The sequence below is a fragment of the Lutra lutra genome, chromosome 8 (genome assembly GCF_902655055.1).
Source record: "Lutra lutra chromosome 8, mLutLut1.2, whole genome shotgun sequence".
In the NCBI taxonomy this organism is placed as follows: domain Eukaryota; kingdom Metazoa; phylum Chordata; class Mammalia; order Carnivora; family Mustelidae; genus Lutra; species Lutra lutra.
In genome coordinates, this window is record NC_062285.1 from 77,390,245 (window position 1) to 77,409,967 (window position 19,723).

General features: G+C 41.9%; 3 protein-coding genes across 12 annotated transcripts in view; all 3 read left to right on the forward strand.

Moving 5' to 3' along the window:
- PPFIBP1 (PPFIA binding protein 1) overlaps positions 1 to 8,002 on the forward strand; it is a 95,340-nt gene extending 87,338 nt beyond the window's left edge. For 5 of the 9 annotated variants that reach the window (XM_047740369.1, XM_047740371.1, XM_047740373.1 and 2 more), the window contains 6 exons: positions 1,844 to 1,966; positions 2,686 to 2,811; positions 3,385 to 3,573; positions 4,894 to 5,073; positions 5,777 to 5,842; positions 6,129 to 8,002. In XM_047740369.1, coding sequence (XP_047596325.1) covers positions 1,844 to 1,966; positions 2,686 to 2,811; positions 3,385 to 3,573; positions 4,894 to 5,073; positions 5,777 to 5,842; positions 6,129 to 6,215 — 771 coding nt within the window. In that variant the 3' untranslated portion in view covers positions 6,216 to 8,002. Of the gene's footprint in view, positions 1 to 1,843; positions 1,967 to 2,634; positions 2,812 to 3,384; positions 3,574 to 4,893; positions 5,074 to 5,776; positions 5,843 to 6,128 lie in introns of all 9 variants that reach the window. The other 4 variants (XM_047740366.1, XM_047740367.1, XM_047740370.1 and 1 more) reach the window with 1 other exon arrangement.
- Positions 8,003 to 8,151: 149 nt separating this feature from the next.
- REP15 (RAB15 effector protein) lies at positions 8,152 to 9,627 on the forward strand. The gene has a single exon (XM_047740384.1). The coding sequence runs from the start codon at positions 8,703 to 8,705 to the stop codon at positions 9,411 to 9,413; it is 711 nt and encodes a 236-aa protein (XP_047596340.1). The 5' UTR covers positions 8,152 to 8,702; the 3' UTR covers positions 9,414 to 9,627.
- A 5,915-nt stretch (positions 9,628 to 15,542) lies between these two features.
- MRPS35 (mitochondrial ribosomal protein S35) overlaps positions 15,543 to 19,723 on the forward strand; it is a 45,113-nt gene continuing 40,932 nt past the window's right edge. The window contains exons 1-2 of one of the 2 annotated variants that reach the window (XM_047740379.1): positions 15,543 to 15,696; positions 19,597 to 19,643. In XM_047740379.1, coding sequence (XP_047596335.1) covers positions 15,585 to 15,696; positions 19,597 to 19,643 — 159 coding nt within the window. In that variant the 5' untranslated portion in view covers positions 15,543 to 15,584. Of the gene's footprint in view, positions 15,806 to 19,596; positions 19,644 to 19,723 lie in introns of both variants that reach the window. The other variant, XM_047740380.1, reaches the window with a different exon arrangement.

Consider the following 19,723-nt stretch of genomic DNA (forward strand, 5'->3'; position numbering starts at 1 on the left):
GCAGCTCTTTGGTAAATTAAAACTACCTAAAAGATTTTTTTAGGGGCACCTGGGTGGGTCAGTGGGTTAAGCCCCTGCCTTCGGTTCAGGTCATGATCTCAGGGTCCTGGGATTGAGTCCCGCATCGGGCGCTCTGCTCAGCAGGGAGCTTGCTTCTCCCTCTCTCTCTGTGCCTGCCTCTCTCCTACTTGTGATCTCTTTCTCTGTCAAATAAATAAATAAAATCTTTAAAAAAAAAAAAAAAAAGGCGCCTGGGTGGCTCAGTGGGCTAAGCCTCTGCCTTCGGCTCAGGTCATGATCTCAGGGTCCTGGGATCGAGTCCTGCATCGGGCTCTCTGCTTGGCGGGGAGCCTGCTTCCTCCTCTCTCTCTCTCTCTCTCTGCCTGCCTCTCTGCCTACTTGTGATCTCGCTCTGTCAAATAAATAAATAAAAACCTTAAAAAAAATCTAAAAAAAGTATCTTTTGATTTAAAACAGCCCCTGCTTTTAAAAAAAAATCTCAAGCTGAAATAATTTGCATTGTATTTACATTGTAATCATTATGTATTTAGATTTTTTTTTTTCACGATTTTATTTATTTATTTTTCAGAGTGAGCATAGGCACACAGAGTGGCAGGCAGAGGCAGATGGAGAAGCAGGCTCCCACTGAGCAAGGAGCCTGATGTGGGACTCGATCCCAGGATGCTGGGATCATGAACTGAGCCGAAGGCAGCGGCTTAACCAACTGAGCCACCCAGGCGTCCCTGTATTTAGATTTTTTTAAATCTGAAAAACTTTAATTAGTTGAAACTGACCCACGTGGAAACGTTTTGAATGGGTGTCTCAATCTTAGATTAAAATGTGTTGAATGCCTTCCAACTTACTATAAGGAAGTACCTATAAGAAATTGATCCAGAAAAAAATTCAGGAAATAATTTTGCTCAGTAGCTTTAAGAATTTAAGCTGATTGTCCAATATTTTTATTTAAAAACTATTTCTACAATAGATTATCACCTCCCCCCGCCCCCACCAACTAATGTGTTTATCAGTAAGGTGTGTCTAAAATGGGTATTTTTCTTATTTTATTTTCTGGGTGTGTTTGGAAATAGATTGGTGCTTATCTTGACACTGCCCTCCACATCACCTTCTGAAATAATTTGTTTTGGTGTGTTTGGTATGTTTGAAATGTTCCCAATAACCACACACTGAGGAAAGTTACACCTGGAAGGAATTGATGGTGATACATGTTGCTACTAATAACTTCTTCATGTCTCCTTTCTCTTGAACTCACCAAAACCTTTGCATCGATCAACACAATTTTCCCAAAATTATTCACAGTCTCTGCCGGATAGAGCATAATAATCAAGAACTAGAGATTCCTTGAGGCTTGGGGAATACTATAACAGAGATACTTTTCTGATTTTCCCCCAAATGGTGATGTGCCTTAGTTCAGTAAACCCAGCTCTGCTGTCCTCACTGAGCATCATGTGCTCTTAGCTCTTTGCTTTATCACACCAAATCAAAGTGTGCCCCAGCCGATTCCTTTCAAACTGTGTTCTACGGAGCTGTGGGGTCTCACAATCCTGTTTCAAAGTGTCTGGAAGAGAAACAGGTGAAACTTGGCTTCTGTTGATACAACATTAATTTTGTTGTTGTTGTTTTTAATTTGGGGTCCTGGAGAACAGGAAAAAAATGTTCTGTCACCAAATAAAGGGTTTGAAAATACAAGCGCTGGAGGCCTGTTGGTAGAGGGCTTTCCTAGTTTTACTTGTGTTTTCTGAAATTTCCCTGAGAATGTCCTTCTGCTCTAGGCCAGCTCAGTGACCTCCTCTTTTTGTTCTTTTTTTTTTTTTTTTTTTTCCAGGATGACTTACTGTCTTTGAAGGTCGTGAGTGTGCTACACCATCTCAGTATCAAAAGGGCTATCCAGGTCCTGAGGATCAATAACTTTGAACCGAACTGTCTCCGGAGGCGGCCGTCTGATGAGGTAGCACCTGAGGTTGAGATTCCCGCTGCATGCGCTCCCCGTGCACGGGACAGCTGTGCGGGCAAAACAGACACACGAGGCTTCATGGGGCCGGCAGGGAAGGCTTCTGTCATCCTCAGAGCCTCAAGTCCAGCCTCATTACCTTCTCGGGCCTTATTTTCCTATATCCGCCTCCATTGTGATGGCTCTACCTGTGATTGTGTTTTAATTTCCCTCCCTCCTTTTCTCGGGTATCTTTTATTTTCCTGTCCCCTTAAGACACAGAGTTAAATATCACTCTAGAGACTTGCTTTCCTAAAGCACTGCTTCATGAGTTTGTGAAAAAAGCTTGGAACACTGGCACGGATGCCTCAAAACAAAATTGAGCTTAGCAAACCCCTTTTCACCTTTTCTGTAAACACTTAGCGGGATGTCGAGTGAATTGTGCTCTAGAAGGCAGACTTTGTAGAAGGTGCAGTTTGAGTGTTTGGGATCCCACAGTCAATAGGCTGAAGCTCCTTTTATTTTGTTTTATTTTACTTTTTTCACAAAAAATAAAATGTTCCAGATTTCATTGTTTATGTATCACACCCAGGGCTCCATGCAATACGTGCCCTCCTTAATACCCACCACCAGGCTCACCCAATCCCCCTCCCCCTCCCCTCCAAAACCCTCCGTTTGTTTCTCAGAGCCCACAGTTTCTCATGACTGAAGCTCCTGGTGGTTGTTTGTTCTCACAGAATAGCGTCACCCCATCCGAAGTTCAGCAGTGGACCAATCACCGGGTGATGGAGTGGCTGCGCTCTGTGGACTTGGCAGAATATGCCCCCAATCTCAGAGGCAGTGGTGTCCATGGTGGGCTCATGGTAAAACTCTCTTTTAATTGAAAAACGGACTTCTTCTCATTTTGTTTCCATCAGTCGAATAAGTTAGGACGTTATCAATTTGCTTGTCATAATCCTAGCATCATCAAACTGAACCCTCCTGTAACCATTTCTAGGGAGTCTTTACTTTCCGAGTATTTTTCCCCATATTTTTATTTGTATCATATAGGGCTAGATCAGATTTCAATCCATTTCTTATTCATTGTCTCTTATGTGACATCTGGCCACTGGTTCTCATGGGATCCTGTTTTGAAACACCTGCCACATCCAGATTTTATTTCTGCACAGTGATGTAAGGAGTTGCCTTCCAAAGGCTCCACTTCGGGGAGCTACAAGCCCTAACTTTGGAATGCATGGATGTCGGGAACGGCTCTACTTCTCACTAGCTTAGGCAAAATAAAGATATATAGCTCAAAGATCTAAGTCCACGCTCTGTCTCTCTGGGCTGTTGCGGGATCATTGGTGATGACTAAATGAAGGAGCTTTGACAATTACAAAGAGCAGGGCAGACATGTATGATACACAGTGCCTTAAACGACTGTAATTTTTTTATAGGTTCTAGAACCTCGTTTTAATGTAGAAACAATGGCTCAGTTATTGAACATCCCACCAAGTAAGACCCTCTTGCGAAGACATTTGGCCACTCATTTCAACCTTCTGATCGGGGCTGAGGCCCAGCACCAAAAGCGTGATGCCATGGAGTTACCAGATTATGTACTCCTGACAGCCACGGCCAAAGTGAAGGTTGGTTCAGGCTTCTGTCTTCTAATAACTGGTTAAAGCAAAAACTAAAGCTGGGGCTTGGTTTTGACCCGACTGTCCCATTTTCTGGAGTTTACTGAGTCTTGTGGATGTGTTAATGGTCTGTGCATCTTTAAGAGTAATTAAGAAAATGCATCTTTGCAAGTGTCTTTCTGGGGGATCCTTTGCTCACGTTGTTTATTAAGAGTCAACAGTGATGAAGAGGATGACGTTGGCGTGCAGTCAATGTATTGCTAATGCAGAGTCCATGACTTGGGCTCAAACACTGATTGCAGTTGTTCTATGGATAAATCCAGCAGAAGAGGAAGATTTCTCACACAGATTCAACTTGTCTGGCTTGCAATGAACCAATCTTGCAAGTTAGAAAAAGATACTTAAGAAATGATTCAAGGTAGACCAACAGAGAATGGCTGTTTCCAGGTATACCCAGATTCATGGGTCATATCAAATTCAGATTACATTTCTTCTTTTCAATCATTTCTCTGTGAACTCTTCTGAGTCTGTTATCTCAGCCAACTTAATGTGGAGATAGGGTTTATCAGCTGTTCTGCAAATTTGTACCAAGTTCTTTATATACATAGATATTTCTTTCTCTCTCTCTCTCTCTCTCTCTCTCTCTCTTTTACCTCCTCTACCTGCCTGACACTTTCTCATTAGCTCCCTTTCTCTCTTAAAAGATCTGCCAGATTTGAAACTTCTGAAAGACTCTGTTCTATTTAAATTCTCAACATCAGCCTGATCACCATCTGCTGAACAGATAGTCTCAGGGACTATGCAGTGACTAAGATGGAGTTTCTCTTCCAAGTATTATTAGAAATTCTCTCTCCAAACAAGCGAGGATTCCTTTAGCAACCTCAGTTCTATTATGGAAGCATAGCGGGCATACAGGATAATCATAGCTTCCCCCGAAAAGAAAACACAGTTAGGACCATTCTCTTTTCCTGATCTGAGATGGGAAAACCTTGCAAAACTGGATTCATCCCTGAGAAATATCATTGCAGTAAGTCCTGTTTAATCAAAACTAAGGCTCTTGGCATTTTTTTGCTTATCACAGTGACTGCGCAGCTAATTGGGGTGAATAAGGAGAACAAGCTTAATCTTCTGAGATTCATAATCTGGATCATTTATTATATTTGGGCACATCAATCATACACACACAGGGTGCTTTTATTTTTGTCACACCAATTTAATCATCCAGTTGCTTTTCTCTGTAAATGGAGTGAATAATTGAATCATGCATATTCTCAATTCTCTGCCATATGAGTTTTATTAAATCCCTGGATGTTTGCTTTTCTTTTAAAGCCAAGGAAACTTACCTTCAGCAATTTTGGGAATCTGAGAAAGAAGAGACAGGAAGATGGGGAAGAATATGTTTGTCCAATGGAATTGGGACATACATCAGGAAGTACCTCTAAGAAGGGATTTAAACCTGGATTGGACATGCGCCTGTATGACGAAGATGATTTGGACCGGTTGGAGCAGGTAAAGGCAATAGGACATGCCTGTTTTCTTTCAAGTTCCTCCAGCCGTGAAACACTAAATGGAAACTTGATGCACTGTGTCTACTAATCAGTTTTTTTCTCTAATATCTGAAAATAAAGATAATAAGAAAATAGTCAATAGCTTCCCAGTTGCTTGCTATGTCCCAGGCACTATCCTTAGCACTTAACATGTATCAGCTTTCACGGTGACAGTAAAACATACAGAGCCTTGTCATCCTCAGTGTAGGGGGAAGGACACCGAGGCACGGAGAGGCTGAGTAATTCTTACTGAGATAGAAGAGCGGCTCGAAGACCTGGGCTTCCAAGCTGCCAGGCTGGGCTGTTTACTGATGTTATACTGTCTCTGGGTTATGGAAATCTGTGAATTAAGTCAAGTGGAAATACACAGCTCATGTAGTCTTTTCAATGCGAAGTCCTGGATTTGAGTATTGCCCCCTAGTCACCAATCCTTTGATGTCGTCAATATCAGAGCATTAGGCTAGATGTGCCAGTAAAGGGTCGTTTGGGCTCATTCTTAGCTTCTGGTTGCTGTAACGAAAGGAGGTATCCTCAGAAGTGTTCTGTTGCTCCCAGCCTGTTTTGTATCACTTGCATTATTTCTTCTTTGACTTCTGCTCATTTTGCTGTCCTTTCTTTGAAATGATGCAACCGAGTAGGTCACGTGATGGGTGTGTTCTTTACAGATGGAGGATTCAGAAGGTACGGTGAGACAGATAGGGGCGTTCTCCGAAGGCATCAACAATCTAACAGTAAGTCTGTAAAATGAAGTTAAAATGTTTTTCTAAAGGGGCACCTGGCTGGCTCTGTTGGTGGAACGTGCGATTCTTGATCCCTGGGGTTGTGACTTCGAGCCCCGCGTTGGGGGTAGAGATTACTTAAAAATAAAATCTTTAAAAATGAGAAGAAGTTTAAAAAAAAAATGTTATTCTAAAAAGATGTTTAAAATAACCCCAAAGGACTGCATGTTTTAGTGGAGTGTGTGTCGTGCTGAGCTCCTGGCTTCCTGTTTCATGACCCCATCTCCTTGTTTTCCAGCACATGTTAAAGGAGGACGACATGTTTCGGGATTTTGCCGCCCGTTCCCCCAGTGCCAGCATCACTGACGAGGACTCCAATGTTTAATCTGAGCACTTGGACGAGCATGAGGAGCCCCTCGGCTTTCCTCCACCTGATTTCTCAAACAACTCAAAGAATCTAGAACAAGCAGCAGATTATATATGATTGATCATTCCACCTTCTCAGAAGTGGACACAGAGGGCTGGGTTGGGGGGGGGCAGCGTGTGCCTATTCCGAAGACGCCATGAAAAATGAGACACTGGTGAATGAGAGTGTAGTGGTCTGTCCTCTATTTAATGTAAAAATCTGTGATATATTATATTTAAAGTGTTGCATTTAATATGAGTGTTTTACTGTAGCATTTCACGTTCCCATTCAACAGTACACGGGATTTGGGGATCAGGAAGCAGTGCGTGGATGATCTCATCATGTCTGTGTGACAGCACTGTAGCTGTCAGCACAGGACATTACATGCTTTCAAAATCCGTATGTGGAATTTCCTCAAGTGTTCCACGTGCCTGCTAAATGCCAGCGGCCACCTCCACTTGCCTCTTCTTGTCCTATTTTATATATTTTTCTAAATACGTGTATATATTTAGTACATAGAAAACAGAACTTTTATTTTGTGACATACGGGAGACGATGAAAAGCGAATACAGTGCTCCAAACGGTCATATACCAGCTGGTCCTCGAAAGGTTGGGATGATCTCTCCTTTTCCACAACTGAATTTTAATGATATTAAAAATGATGTTAATATTGATCATCCCAACTAAATTAGGATATATGAAATACCCCTTCTCTGATGACACATCACCCAATTAACTGTTGAAGAGTTATAAAAAAGTTTCAGCCTTCATCTTGGATCCTTTAGCCTCAAAAGGAAGAACACCAGGGACATTTGAATACTATTAACTCAAATGCATTCAGAAGTTTCCCCCCAAATTTGTAGAAATTTCTAAAGAAACCAGACCAAAACAAAAACCTTCACAGTATTAAGCTGCTTATTTTCCTTCTTGCTGAGTATCTCATGACATCAAAATACTAAGAATCTACCTATTGTTATTAATTGTATATTTCTCAGGTTATCAGTGGATGGGATTTTGTTAAGCTGAATATGCATCTGAGCATTTCGTCTCAGAGTTCAGTAATGCTGAGGCTGCACAATGAGTTTTAGAATGGCTATATTGTGATGAGAAAATGTAATTCATGTTTTTAGCACAGGGCCCAGATGACATTTATTTTTAAAGGAAACAGCTGTGGCAAAAACTTACTGTGTTTATCATTTTTTTTAGGGGTAGTCGAAAAAATATCCTATTTTTTATTCACTACTACATCACTTCCCATGATAGCCAACATGGTAAAGACACGTTGTCACAAATTGGTGTGGGGAGAGGCAGTTCAGTATGTGCTCGTGGATTTGCTTATAAATTCTATTTGAGTATCAGTGATGTGATCTTGCAAGTTCTTAGCAGGTTACCAAGCTTCTCAACAAGGGCCTGTAATACCAAATTACTGTTTATTTGTGACTAAAATGATCTGATGCTAATAATAATCCTTTACTCTCTACTATTCATTGTCTGGTAACTGTATTGGACTCTTACATATTAGTATTTTTTTTATTGTGAACATATGTCACCATTTGAAAAACAATTTCTTTTTCAAACCTGGTTAAAAAAAAATGTGCCAGAAGACTGTTAGAGATGCCAAATATTCTTTATTCAGGGCAGTGTAACATAACTGATGATACGTGATAAAGTTAAGATTTTTTTTGATGAGATATATTTTATTTACAAAACATTGTGCACTGCTGGTTTTACCATATGAAAAGAAATAAAGTCAGTTGATAATTGTCTCCTGTTTTTATGCTCTGTGACTTTATTTTCCTTTGTGAAGAATACCCAGTAGGCTTTATTTCTGACCTATTAGAACAGTGACACAGATGCTTTATCATTTGCAAACTCCCATAAATTTCATGGGGGAGGATTATAGCATATATTGACAGGTGGAAATTTGAGGGCTCTGAGGAATTTCTGTACAAAAGGAAATAGGCAGCTGGACTGGGTGGGGCATAAGGAATCCTAGCAGAGGGGTTACTAGAAAAGCAAAGGAAAATGACTCACCATCAAAATTGAAGAAGTTCGTTTTAGAAGGAGATGTAGGTTTCTTTAAAGAACTAAATACTGTCTTTAAGTAAAATTTGAAAAGCAGAAACCTATCTTGGAAGAGATTGCCCAATATTAGAAGTGGAGTGAACATCGCTAGAGAAGAACAGATGTTTTGGTGAGAGTTAATCATCTCTAACTTAATAAACCAGTAGGAATGTGTGAATACAACACACCTCGTTGGCAAACAGAGAGACTGGGCATGTTTGTTTAGCTGTGTGTCTATGTGCTCAGCTACGCCACGTCAATGCTGAGTCGGAAAACTGGGACTGCATTACCAGACATGACTTCACTGTAAACACTGTAAAACTTCTACTCTGAAGAAGTCATTCTGCATGAGCTTCATACGTTCGATCTCTGGAGGCAGTATTGATCAGGTGCAGAGGAAATATGGGGCAAAACTCCTCGCAACAGTTGCCTCCGAAGGACAGCAAAGAGGTTTCCAGCGTCTGTGAGGTTGTCAGCGAGGCTATAGTCCATGCAGCTCGGAAAGTGAGGGAGTATCTTGGATTCGAAGATCCTCTGAGCAATCTGTGCCCAGCTTCCAACACTCTGAACGAGATCTTCTTAATCCACTTCATCACTTTCTGCCAAGACAAGGGAGTGGACGAATGGCTCACCACCACCAAGATGACCAAGCACCAAGCTGTACTATTCGGGGCAGACTGGATTTGGACCTTCTGGGGAGCCGACAAACAGATCAGGCTTCAGCTGGCAGTGCAAACTCTGCAGATGTCTTCCCTCCCTCCTGTGGCATCTCAGCCCTGTGACATGTCCCCTCCAGAATCCAGGGCAGAGGGGTCTTCCAGGAAGAGAAGTCGATTTGATAAGCTGGAAGAATTCTGTCACTTGATAGGAGATGATTGTCTAGGCCTGTTTATCATCTTTGGGGTGCCAGGTAAGCCCAAAGACATCAGAGGAGTGGTCCTGGACAGTGTCAATAGTGAGACTGTGCGGGGCCAGCTGCCAGGACGGAAGGCCGTGGCACAGTTTGTCCTGGAAACGGAAGAGTGTGTCTCCATCAGAAACCTGCTGGGGAACTGTCTGAGTAAGAAAGATGGGCTGAGAGAGGTGGGCAAGGTTTATATTAGCATCCTCTGAACTGGATGTGGGCAAAGAGACTGTAAGGCAAAAAGGAAAAAGTATTTTAGCGAGCTCATCCACATGCATCATCCCACCATGGGATTTTTTTTTTTTTCTACCCACCCTCCATTGCAAGAAAATAATCACCTGGATCAAAGCATATAATGTCATGACAACAGAGAGGGAAAAACCCTGCTCATATTGCAGGGAAAATTAATTTATTCAATAATAAAAATGAAAGGAGAGAGGGCGCCTGGGTGGCTCAATTGGTTAAGCGACTGCCTTCAGCTCAGGTCATGATCCTGGAGTCCCGGGATCGAGTCCCACATCAGGCTCCCAGCTCCACGGGGAGTCTGCTTCTCCCTCTGACCTTCTCGCTCATGCTCTCTCTCACTGTCTCTCTCTTCTCTCAAATAAATAAATAAAATGTTTAAAAAAAATGAAAGGAGAGAATAAAGTCAGCCTTGAAGTTTGATTTGCTAAGAAAAAGTCTTTGTTTAATTGTTTAATAAGTCTAGAACTGTAAAGTGTAAAATGTATTTTTACTGCTTGGGTGGAAGGTGGCAGAGTGGGGGATAAGCTGGTCCGTGAGACTACAGAATGGGTTTAATTACATTGACAACACCAGTTTCGATTCAGGACTCCTAAACAGAACCTCATTCCCCTCTCTTCCTATAAGCTCTGCCCTTGATCCCATCTCCTCCCTAGCTGCTTTCTCTGTGCACAGAGACTCTTGGTAGGATTCACTTTGGGACTTGCTTGGAGTGTCCACTTTCCCTATGCGTTAAACACAGTGACCCCTGAGGTGCCTGGGTGGCTCAGATGATTAAGAATCAGCCATCAGCTCAGGTCATGATCTCAGGGTCCTGGAATTGAGACCCACATCAGGCTCCCCGCTTCTGCCTCTCCCTCTACTACTCTGTCTGCTTGTGCTCTCTCACCCGCTCTGTCAAATAAATAAATAAAATATTTAAAATAAACAAACACAGTGACCCCTATAGCAATGCCTCGTAATGATGATTAACATGTATCCACTTATAAAAAGCATCTTTGCTTAAAAGCCTGGGTGGAATTGTAATAGTACTATAAGGGAGGAAAACTAAGTGAAGCAAAAAGTGCTTAAGAATGTAAATGAAAGATTCATTCACATGATTGGTAAATGCCTAGTTTTATGTCAGGAGCTATCCTACACCCTTCCAATCCAGTAGTAAGAAGAACAAAGTCCCTATTCTTGGCGATTTCTCTTTTAATGATGGAATACTGACAATTGACAAATATATGATTATATAAAATGCATCTTAAAAATATATCTGGTGTTATGTGAAAATAAAGCACGGATAAAGGGATAGAGAGTGAAGGAGGTACTACTTTATATGGGATTTAGGTTAAGGAAGACCTCTGAGAAGGGATAATTGACCAGAGATCTGAATGAAAAGGGAGAGCATTAGTACAGATAGATCTGGGAAAGAATGTTCTAGGCTTAGAGTGCTGCAAAGGCAGAGCCTGAAACAGGAGCGGAGTCAATGTGTGTAAAGCAGAGGCGGCCTGTGTGAATGGAGTCCAGGGGGCCCGGGAGAGAGTGATAGGAGTCGAAATTGAAGTACCCAGCAAATAAAACAAGCAAATCACACTTGTGAGGACCCAATTTTATTGTGAGTGATAAAGGGACAGACAGACATGCCTTGATCAGACTTACACTTTAAAAAAAAATCTCACTTGGGCGCCTGGGTGGCTCAGTTGGTTAAGCCACTGCCTTTGGCTCAGGTCATGATCCTGGAGTCCCCGGGTGGAGTCCCGGGTTGGGTTCTCAGCTCTGCAGGGAGTCTGCTTCTCCCTCTGACCTCTTCCCCTCTCATGCTCTCTCTCACTCTCTCTCTCTCTCAGATAAATAAATAAAATCTTAAAAAAAAAAAACAAAAAAACACCGCACTTGATTACTGGGTGGTGACTAGGTTGTAAGGAGGAAAGAGTGAAATCAGAGCCCATGGGAGCAGCTGGGAAGCTGTTACAAGAGTTGAAGGTAAAGCATACAGTGTTTGCTGATGACTGGATGTAGGGATGAAATCTACCACAATTAATGCTGTATTTCCAAACATCTTAAATATTAAGGATGCAAGGGAAGAAATAAAGGCACACACTTTGAATGAGCCTGGAAGCTACCCTGACACCCAATTAATGTTTCCTTGGCATATGCGGACTGTATATCTGTAGTAATGTTGTGTCGAGGAAATTATCAAGAAGGTGGTTAGGGTAGTAAAAACAACATTCAGTTTGAAATCAGATGTGGGTTTGAGTTGAATTACCTTAAGAGCAGAGTCTGGCAACTTAACTCTTCGTTTTCTTATCTGTAAATGGGGATGAGTTCAATTAATTCGAAGGAGATCATGCTTGTGATAACATTTTTTTTTCCAAGATTTTATTTATTTATTTGACAGAGAGAGATCACAAGTAGACAGAGAGGCAGGCAGAGAGAGGGAGAAGCAGACTCCCCAAAGAGCAGGGAGCCTGACACGGGACTTGATCCCAGGACCCTGAGATCATGACCTGAGCCGAAGGCAGAGGCTTAACCCACTGAGCCACCCAGGCGCCCCAGTGATAACATTTTTCCATACTAAATTATAAGCTAACAATAATTTTGGGAACTCTAGTACAAATTGTAAATATTCATGTTCTAAACAACTGGAAGATATAAATCAAAGAGTTACCATGTCTTCTTTTTTTTAGTGAAAATAAAAATGCGAAGCTTTTGCTGATTTAAAAAATACTGTACTTTTTAAAAATCTGCATTCTGCTGTAAAAAAGTATGGAAATACAGGAAGTTAAGCCTTCGGGAGTCTCACCCTCTCTCCATACCCACTCTCTCCAGTTTGCTGGAGAGTTAACATTAAGAATATTGCTTAATTAACAATTCTGCTTAATTAAGAATTTGCTTAATTAAGAAATTTGCATAATTAAGAATTAAGAATTTTGCTATTAACTAAGAAGACGTTTTGAAGAAGTTTTAACTAAAAGTAGCTCTCTGACAGAAAGTCACTGGATTAATCTGGGTTTTAGATATAATAAAACCCCATTATAAAAATACTTAATATTTAAAAATTATTCCACACAGCACTGGCTACATAATTTGCGGGGCCATAATTTGGTAAGAAAGCTGAACAAAAAGTGTTTATTGTAAGTGAGCAACTGCACTTTTAAGAATTCTTCCAACTGAAAAATTATGTAATTCTTAGTGACTCCTAGGTACATGTGTTACTGTTTACACTGACTGAAACATATTATTGCCTGCTGACAGGATTGCAAATGAGTTCTTTTAATTCAGGATGAACCTTATTGTACTTGATGTCTGGGAAAACAGTAAGTATTTTTCCAGCTCCTCTAACTCAGGTCATGTCTGTCCACTAATGTCTTAAGGAGATAGTAAAACAAAAAGAAAACACAGGAAGGCAGGGTGAGGACATGAGTCTCAACTTCCCGCTCAGAAACTGAGAGATCCCTGAATATAAAGTAATTCTGTAAAGACTCATACTTCTTTTGTCCCAAATTTGTATGGTATAGGTCTTGTAATTCACTGTACTAGAACATACAAACTGGAGAGAGCAAAAATCACAGCTCTATTGACCATGAGCTTAATTCAAATGACCACCATTTCTTTCTCTCTTTCTTTCTTCATTTATTTTAAGATTTTATTTATTTATTTAAGAGAGAGAGAGATCACAAGTAGGCAGAGAGGCAGGCAGAGAGAGGTGGGGCGGGGGGGGGGAGCAGGCTCCCTGCTGAGCAGAGAACCCGATGCGGGGACTCAATCCCAGGACCCTGGGATCATGACCTGAGCCAAAGGCAGGTCAACTGAGCCACCCAGGTGCCCCATGACCACCATTTATATTCTGCCTTCTGCAACATAACTACTTAATCACAACAGCCCTGAGGAAGATCTTACGGTTCCATTTTCCATGAAACTGAAGCTCAGAGATGTTAGGCAGATTTTCCCCAGAACACAAAAAAACAGAGCCTGGATTCAAACCCCATACCCATCTGACCAAAAGGCTGTACTTTTAATCTTAAAAACAGAGGAGAGGGTAGCTCACCATGTGAAGACAGAAGCAGGGATTGGAGCCATGTATCTACAAGCTACTGCAAACCATCAGAAGTGCAGAGAGAGGCATAAACAGATTCTCAGAACTTCCAGAAGGAACTGTTAATCTTAAAACCGTCAATTATTTTACCAGCAAAAATGGGTTTACTAGGGATTAGCAGAGACTTGCAGTTCAGGACATGAATGCTACAGCAAAACCATTGCCATTATGGAGAACATAGCAGACGACTGCTTTGTTATAAAGAAGGGAGTTGGGAGGGGCTGTTATGGATGAAAAGTCCTAGGGAGTAAACTGGGAGTTTGAGGCATGCTGCCTTTTCGTTAGCCGAATCGTGACAGTCTCTGACTGGGCTGTGGCTGGGGTAGGAGAACAACTGTCTTCTCCTGCTGGGTTTAGTAAACTGGTATCCACTGGCAAGACTTGCAAGGTACTCTCTGTTCCTGCTGGGGTCTGTACTTGCTGGCTAGTGGTAGGATGCGAGAGCTCCCTCATCTGGCCTCTAGACTTGATTTTAAATGATATTTCTTTTTATTAATTTTCCTTTTATTAATTTTCCCTGCTAACACCTGGATTTGGGGTTTTTCGCATCTAGAACTGGTGAGAGAATAAATGTTACTTTAAGTCACTCAATTTGTGGTACTTTCTTAGGGCAGCCCTAGGAAACTAGTACATTTAACACACTGTACTTCTGCTTTGGAACAATTATGGGATGGTAAAAGGCCAGAAAAGATGAGAATGGTGATTATCACAAATACTTGTCCCTATCTGCCAATTACCCTTCCCCACACCCCAACAATAATGATTGATGTCCATAGCACACAGAATGCGTGCACACACACTACTCTGGGACACCTGCAGCCCCCTGCTCTACTTGGTATGCTTACCAAGAGTCAGTCATGTTAGTTCCCAGTTATTCCTGTTACTGTAATTTTGTACTTTGGTTAAATATTATAGTACCTATTAAAAACAATAGAGAATAATTTTATTAATGGTTGTACATTAATCCATCCTAGGATTGTCAAAATAGGTTTCAATCCAAGATGCCTTGAGGCAGGAAGACCTTGAACTGACCTCCTTTACAGACACACAAATCTATTTATTGAAATAGAGGAGGGTAGGGAAAAAAATCTTATTTTAAAAATGACCATTATTGGGGCGCCTGGGTGGCTCAGTCATTAAGTGTCTGTCTTTCTCTCAGATCATGATCCCAGGGTTTTGGGATTGAGCCTCCAGCCCCGCATGGGGCTCCCTGCTCAGCGGGGAGCCTGATTCTTCTGCTCCCCCTGCTCATGCTCCCCTTGCTCATGCTCCCTCGTGCGCTCTCTCTGTCAAATAAACTTTTTTAAAAAATCTTAAAAAAAAGAAAGAATGACCATTATTTTTGAGGTCCTGATGAGGTCTTTTTGTAATTCTAACCTGATCTACAAAGGAGCTAACGAAATCATTAATAACAGTCACAGCCTATACACACAGGGCGCTCACTGTAGGCTAACAGTTCACCCAGAGCTTTCCCTATATTTACTTGATTAGGATCAACTCAGCCAGAAAAAATGAATGTCAAGTTTTAAACAGAAGTAGTTTGGCTACAGGCCATCCTTTTAACTACTCTCAGATACTGTCTCGCTCTTAGAGTATATCACTTGCACCAGCTCAAGACTTCTTTAAACCATGAAAGTGTGGAAAGGCAGCAATGGCAAAGGAGCAGGGCCCTAAGGTGAACTGCCAGACTCTTGTGTCATCTGAAATCCCAGCCAGATCACATTTGCCCTCTGTAAGCCACATTTTTCCCCATCCCTTACGGTCCTCTTTGGACTCACTGCTTCTTTTTTTTTTTTATTTATCTATCTATTTATCTATTTATTTATTTATTTATTTAAGATTTTGTTACCTTTTTGTTTTCTTTTATTAGTTTTTCCTGTTTGGGGGCTATCTTCTTGCACATTTGACTCCAAGCGGACTTTGCACGCCCGCCTATTTCCTGTTTCTCCACCATAGGGGCGAGGCAAGGCGGGGCGAACCTGCGCAGTAGCGGCCTCCGAGCCGCCTCTTGACTCCCGACTGCGCTTGTCCCATCCGGCTTGCCGTCCTCGCGACCATGGCGGCTGCCGCGCTCTCCGCGTGGCTGACCCTGCAGCCGGGGACCAGGACCCTGCGTGCTTTCTGTACCTCCGTGTCTCCGGCCACCCGCTCCGCGATACCAAGCCCGCGTGAGTGTCTGTCGCATCCCCTCCGGGCTTTGCGGGAGGTGAGAGGGCGGAACACCGAATTCATGCTAGCCGCCGCGGTGGCGGAGTCCGCACCGCCTAGGGGAAGCCGGTACGTCCTTTGCTCCCGGTAGCAAAGCCGCAGGTGTGGGTCTCTTTTCTGTACCCCCGTCATCGGATTTTTAGTCGCCGATTTCTGCTTCTGGATGGGCTAGACGTTGCGAGCTTTCTGCCCCTAGCCCCTTACAGTGACCCGCGCTTTCTGGTCCTCCCTTTGCGCGGCCACTGGCACAGGGTCACGCTAGTTACTGGTGCCGGGTGATGTTTGTTGGGCAGTGTTGAACCATGGGTTTCCTCGAACGTTAAGAGAAGCATACAGCTCTCGTGGGACAAATTGCAGCTCTGAATTCCAGCCCTAGCTAGGCCACCAAATGGGATGACCTTCATTCAACAGACATCATTGAGATGACCTTCATTCAAGACACTTGTTCTTACTTGGAAGAATCTGTGGAAAAGACAGATCTGTTAACGGAGTCACACTATATGCAGTGTGAGGCGCTGTAATGGAAACGTGAATAGAGAGTAACGGGCATTGAGGAAGAGCCCTCCGGAGGGAGTCGGGGAAAGCTATGTCAAAGAGGGGGCGTGTCCAGTCATTTACCAGGTGCTGTCCAAGCTACCTTCTGTACAATCGCTAATCTTTGTATTACCAAGAGTTCAGTCTAGGCCACCATCTCTCACTTCTACAGTAGTTTCTTTACCGGCCCCTGTTTCTGCTCATGCTGTCCTACCTTGAATTCTCACAACTAGAGTGAAGTATTCACACTTGATCTTAGCCAAAAGGCTGAGAAGCGATAGAGTGAAGTATTCAAAAAGCGAATCTTACCTTGCCACTCCCTTGTTCAAAATCATTGCTTTAAGATAGGATAGATTCCTTACCTTGTCAGAGTGGCCCTTTATCGTCTTAATGATTGTGTCTTGTTAGTTTTTTATTCATTCTGTAAATACTTAACTCCTACTGTGTGCTGGGTAGTGTTCTAGATAATGGGATATAGCAAGGTCTCTCACCTCATGAAGTTTATATTGTTTTGGGTAAGTCAGACTATAAACAAAACAATGTCAGTACAGTGTCAGATGGTGATTAGGGCTTTGAAGGAAAATAAGGCAGAGTATTGAAAATGATAGATTGGAGGAGTACTGGCTATAGGGTAGATAAAATTTGGGTAGTCAGGAAAGACCTCCTTGAGGAAGTGACATTTGAGCAGAGCCCATGGTATATACCATGCCAAGATCCGGAGGGAATAGCATTGTTGACATAGGGATCTGCAAATGCAAAGGCCAGGAATTGAGAACAAGCTTAGAGGTGTGATCAAGGAACAGAAAGAAAGTCAATGAGGTAAATGAACATAGGTAAGTGGTAGTCTTAAGATGTCAGAAAGAGGGTGCCTGGGTGGCTCAGTGGGTTGAGCCTCTGCCTTCGGCTTGGGTCATGATCTCAGGGTCCTGGGATTGAGTCCTGCATTGGGCTCTCTGCTGGGCAGGGAGCCTGCTTCCTCTTCTCTCTCTCTGCCTACTTGTGATCTCTGTCTGTCAAATAAATAAATAAAATCTTTAAAAAAAAAAGATGTCAGAAAGATAAGTAATGATCTGATGTAATGATCTGCACGACTTTTAGGATTTTATTATAAGTTTGGGATTATACTGGAGGGTTTGAACATGGAAGTGATATAATTATTTATTTCAGGAGAGGAGGAGCAGAGGGAGAAGGACAAGCCGACTGCTAAGTGTGGAGCCTGACACAGGGATTGATCCCATGACCCTGAGATCATGACCTGAGCCAAAATCAAGAGTCAGATGCTTAACCAGCTGAGCCACGCAGGCGCCCCTGATTTATACTTTTAGAAGATCACTGACCCCTGGGGCACCTGGGTGGTTCAGTCAGTTAAGCATCTGCCTTCTTTGGTTTGTGTCATGATCCTGGGGTCCTGGGATCAAGCCCCGCATCAGGCTCCCTGCTTGGTGGGGAGCCTACTTCTCCCTCTGCCCACTGCTCCCTCTGCTTGGCCGCGCTCTCTCTCTCTGTGTCAGGTAAATAAATAAAATATTTTTAAAAAATCACTGTGAAGAACCAACTTTAGTGGGCTAAAAGTGGAACAGCTAGGAGGACTTACTGATGGATTTGATATGGGGTATAAGAATAAGTCTAGGGAATCAGGTTAGATTCTTATCCTGAGTAATCGGATTATTGGCAGTATCATTTACAGGGATCAGGAAGTCTAGAAGAAGAAAATCAAGAGCTCTCTTAATGATGTATTGTAGTTGAGGTGCTTATTAAATATTTCCAACTTCTTTTCTTAATGTCCTTTCTGTTCTAGTCTTAAATTTCAGCTATCTTGAACTATTTCCATTGATTTTACATTTCCTTTTCTGTGTAGAAACTTTCTCACTTACCTGTTCCCAGAGCTACCTCTTGCTTATCCTTAAGGTTTAGGCTTAAAATCCAGCTCTTCAGGGCAATTCTCTCCAATTAACTGACTAAGTTTTGTCCTCTGCTATATGTTGCCATTAATAGTATGACTATTTATTGAAATCACTTGTTAAATATCTTATTTGACAGACTACATTCTGTGAAAGCAAGGTCTGTGTTTCTTTTGCTCATTGCTGCCTTCTCTGTTTCTGGTATACAGTATCACTCAAATGATTGAGTGAATAAATGAATTACTATCAAGGGATGAATAAAAATTTGTCAGATAAAGAAATGAGATGGGGAGGCAGAAGGGGACAGAAGCCAGACAGGTGGAAGGGATGCACATTCCAGGCAGAGGGGCCAGTAAGTTTGGAGAAAGTCCAAAGGCTCTGGTACTGGAAGTTTAGTTTAGCTGTGGACCTTTTGAAGGGAGATGAAGCTAGAGATAGAAGTGGTTCAGAGTGTGGAGAGTCCTATATGCAATCCTATTGTCACCCTAACTCTTTTCTCGGCTCTAAATGACCTCTAAGGATAATAATAGTACTTACAGTTATTGTGAACAATAAGATTAAGTGAGATAATGAAAAGCATGTAGCACAGTGTCTGGCATGTGAAAGTGCTGAATAATTACAGCACTGTATGCTGTAATGAAGCAGAACATTTAGAGAGACATAAGGTAATATTTTGAAAGGTATATACTGTATGTAAATAATTTACTGCCTTCTATAGTTATATGATTTATTAGGAATGGCCATGATTTTTGTTATTACTGGTATTACTGTAACATTGGCAGTTCTAATATGCAATACAGAAGGAAAACAAAGGGTTTTTTTTTTTTTTTGTGGAACCAGATAATGCCAAATATGAGCAAGTATATTTATAGTTAAAACATTTCCATTCAAATATCTTTAAAGATGTAAAAGTTCTTGTTTCTAACTAGATATTTTAACTTGGGAAAGTGAGTTTGATTATGAACCTTAACATTTATTAAAAATATTTCTTTAGGTGATTAATTCACTATATTATCAGTCACAATACATTTTATATTTAAATAGCTGGACTTTGGGGCACCTGGGTGGCTCAGTGGGTTATGCCTCTGCCTTCGGTTCAGGTCATGATCTCAGGGTCCTGGGATTGAGCCCCACATTGGGCTCTCTGCTCAGCAGGGAGCCTGCTTCCTCCCTCTCTCTCTGCCTGCCTCTCTGCCTACTTGTGATCTTGTCAAATAAATAAATAAAATCTTAAAAAAAAATAATTGGACTTTTCTTAACTATTTCTGACTTTTCATTAAGATGATTTAGTCCCAGCGCTTACAGAAGATGGATTATTGTTTCATTTTCATGAATACCTGAAATAATCTCAGAGTTTTGGGATCATGATCAGTGTTGAACAACTGTACATATTCAGTTCTCTGTAACTACTGTGTTGTCTTTTAGGTACAGCAGACAGAAGACCCAGATATGAAAGACCACTGAGAAGAAAGGTAAAGAACTAATGTACGCTACTGTATATCATCTTCATGATCTCTGAAGTTCTGAAGTGAGGCACATGTTGATGATCAGG

What these genes read in the sequence shown, in the direction of transcription:
- REP15 (XM_047740384.1), top strand. Translation starts at nt 8,703, where the DNA reads ATGGGGCAAAACTCCTCGCAACAGTTGCCTCCGAAGGACAGCAAAGAG.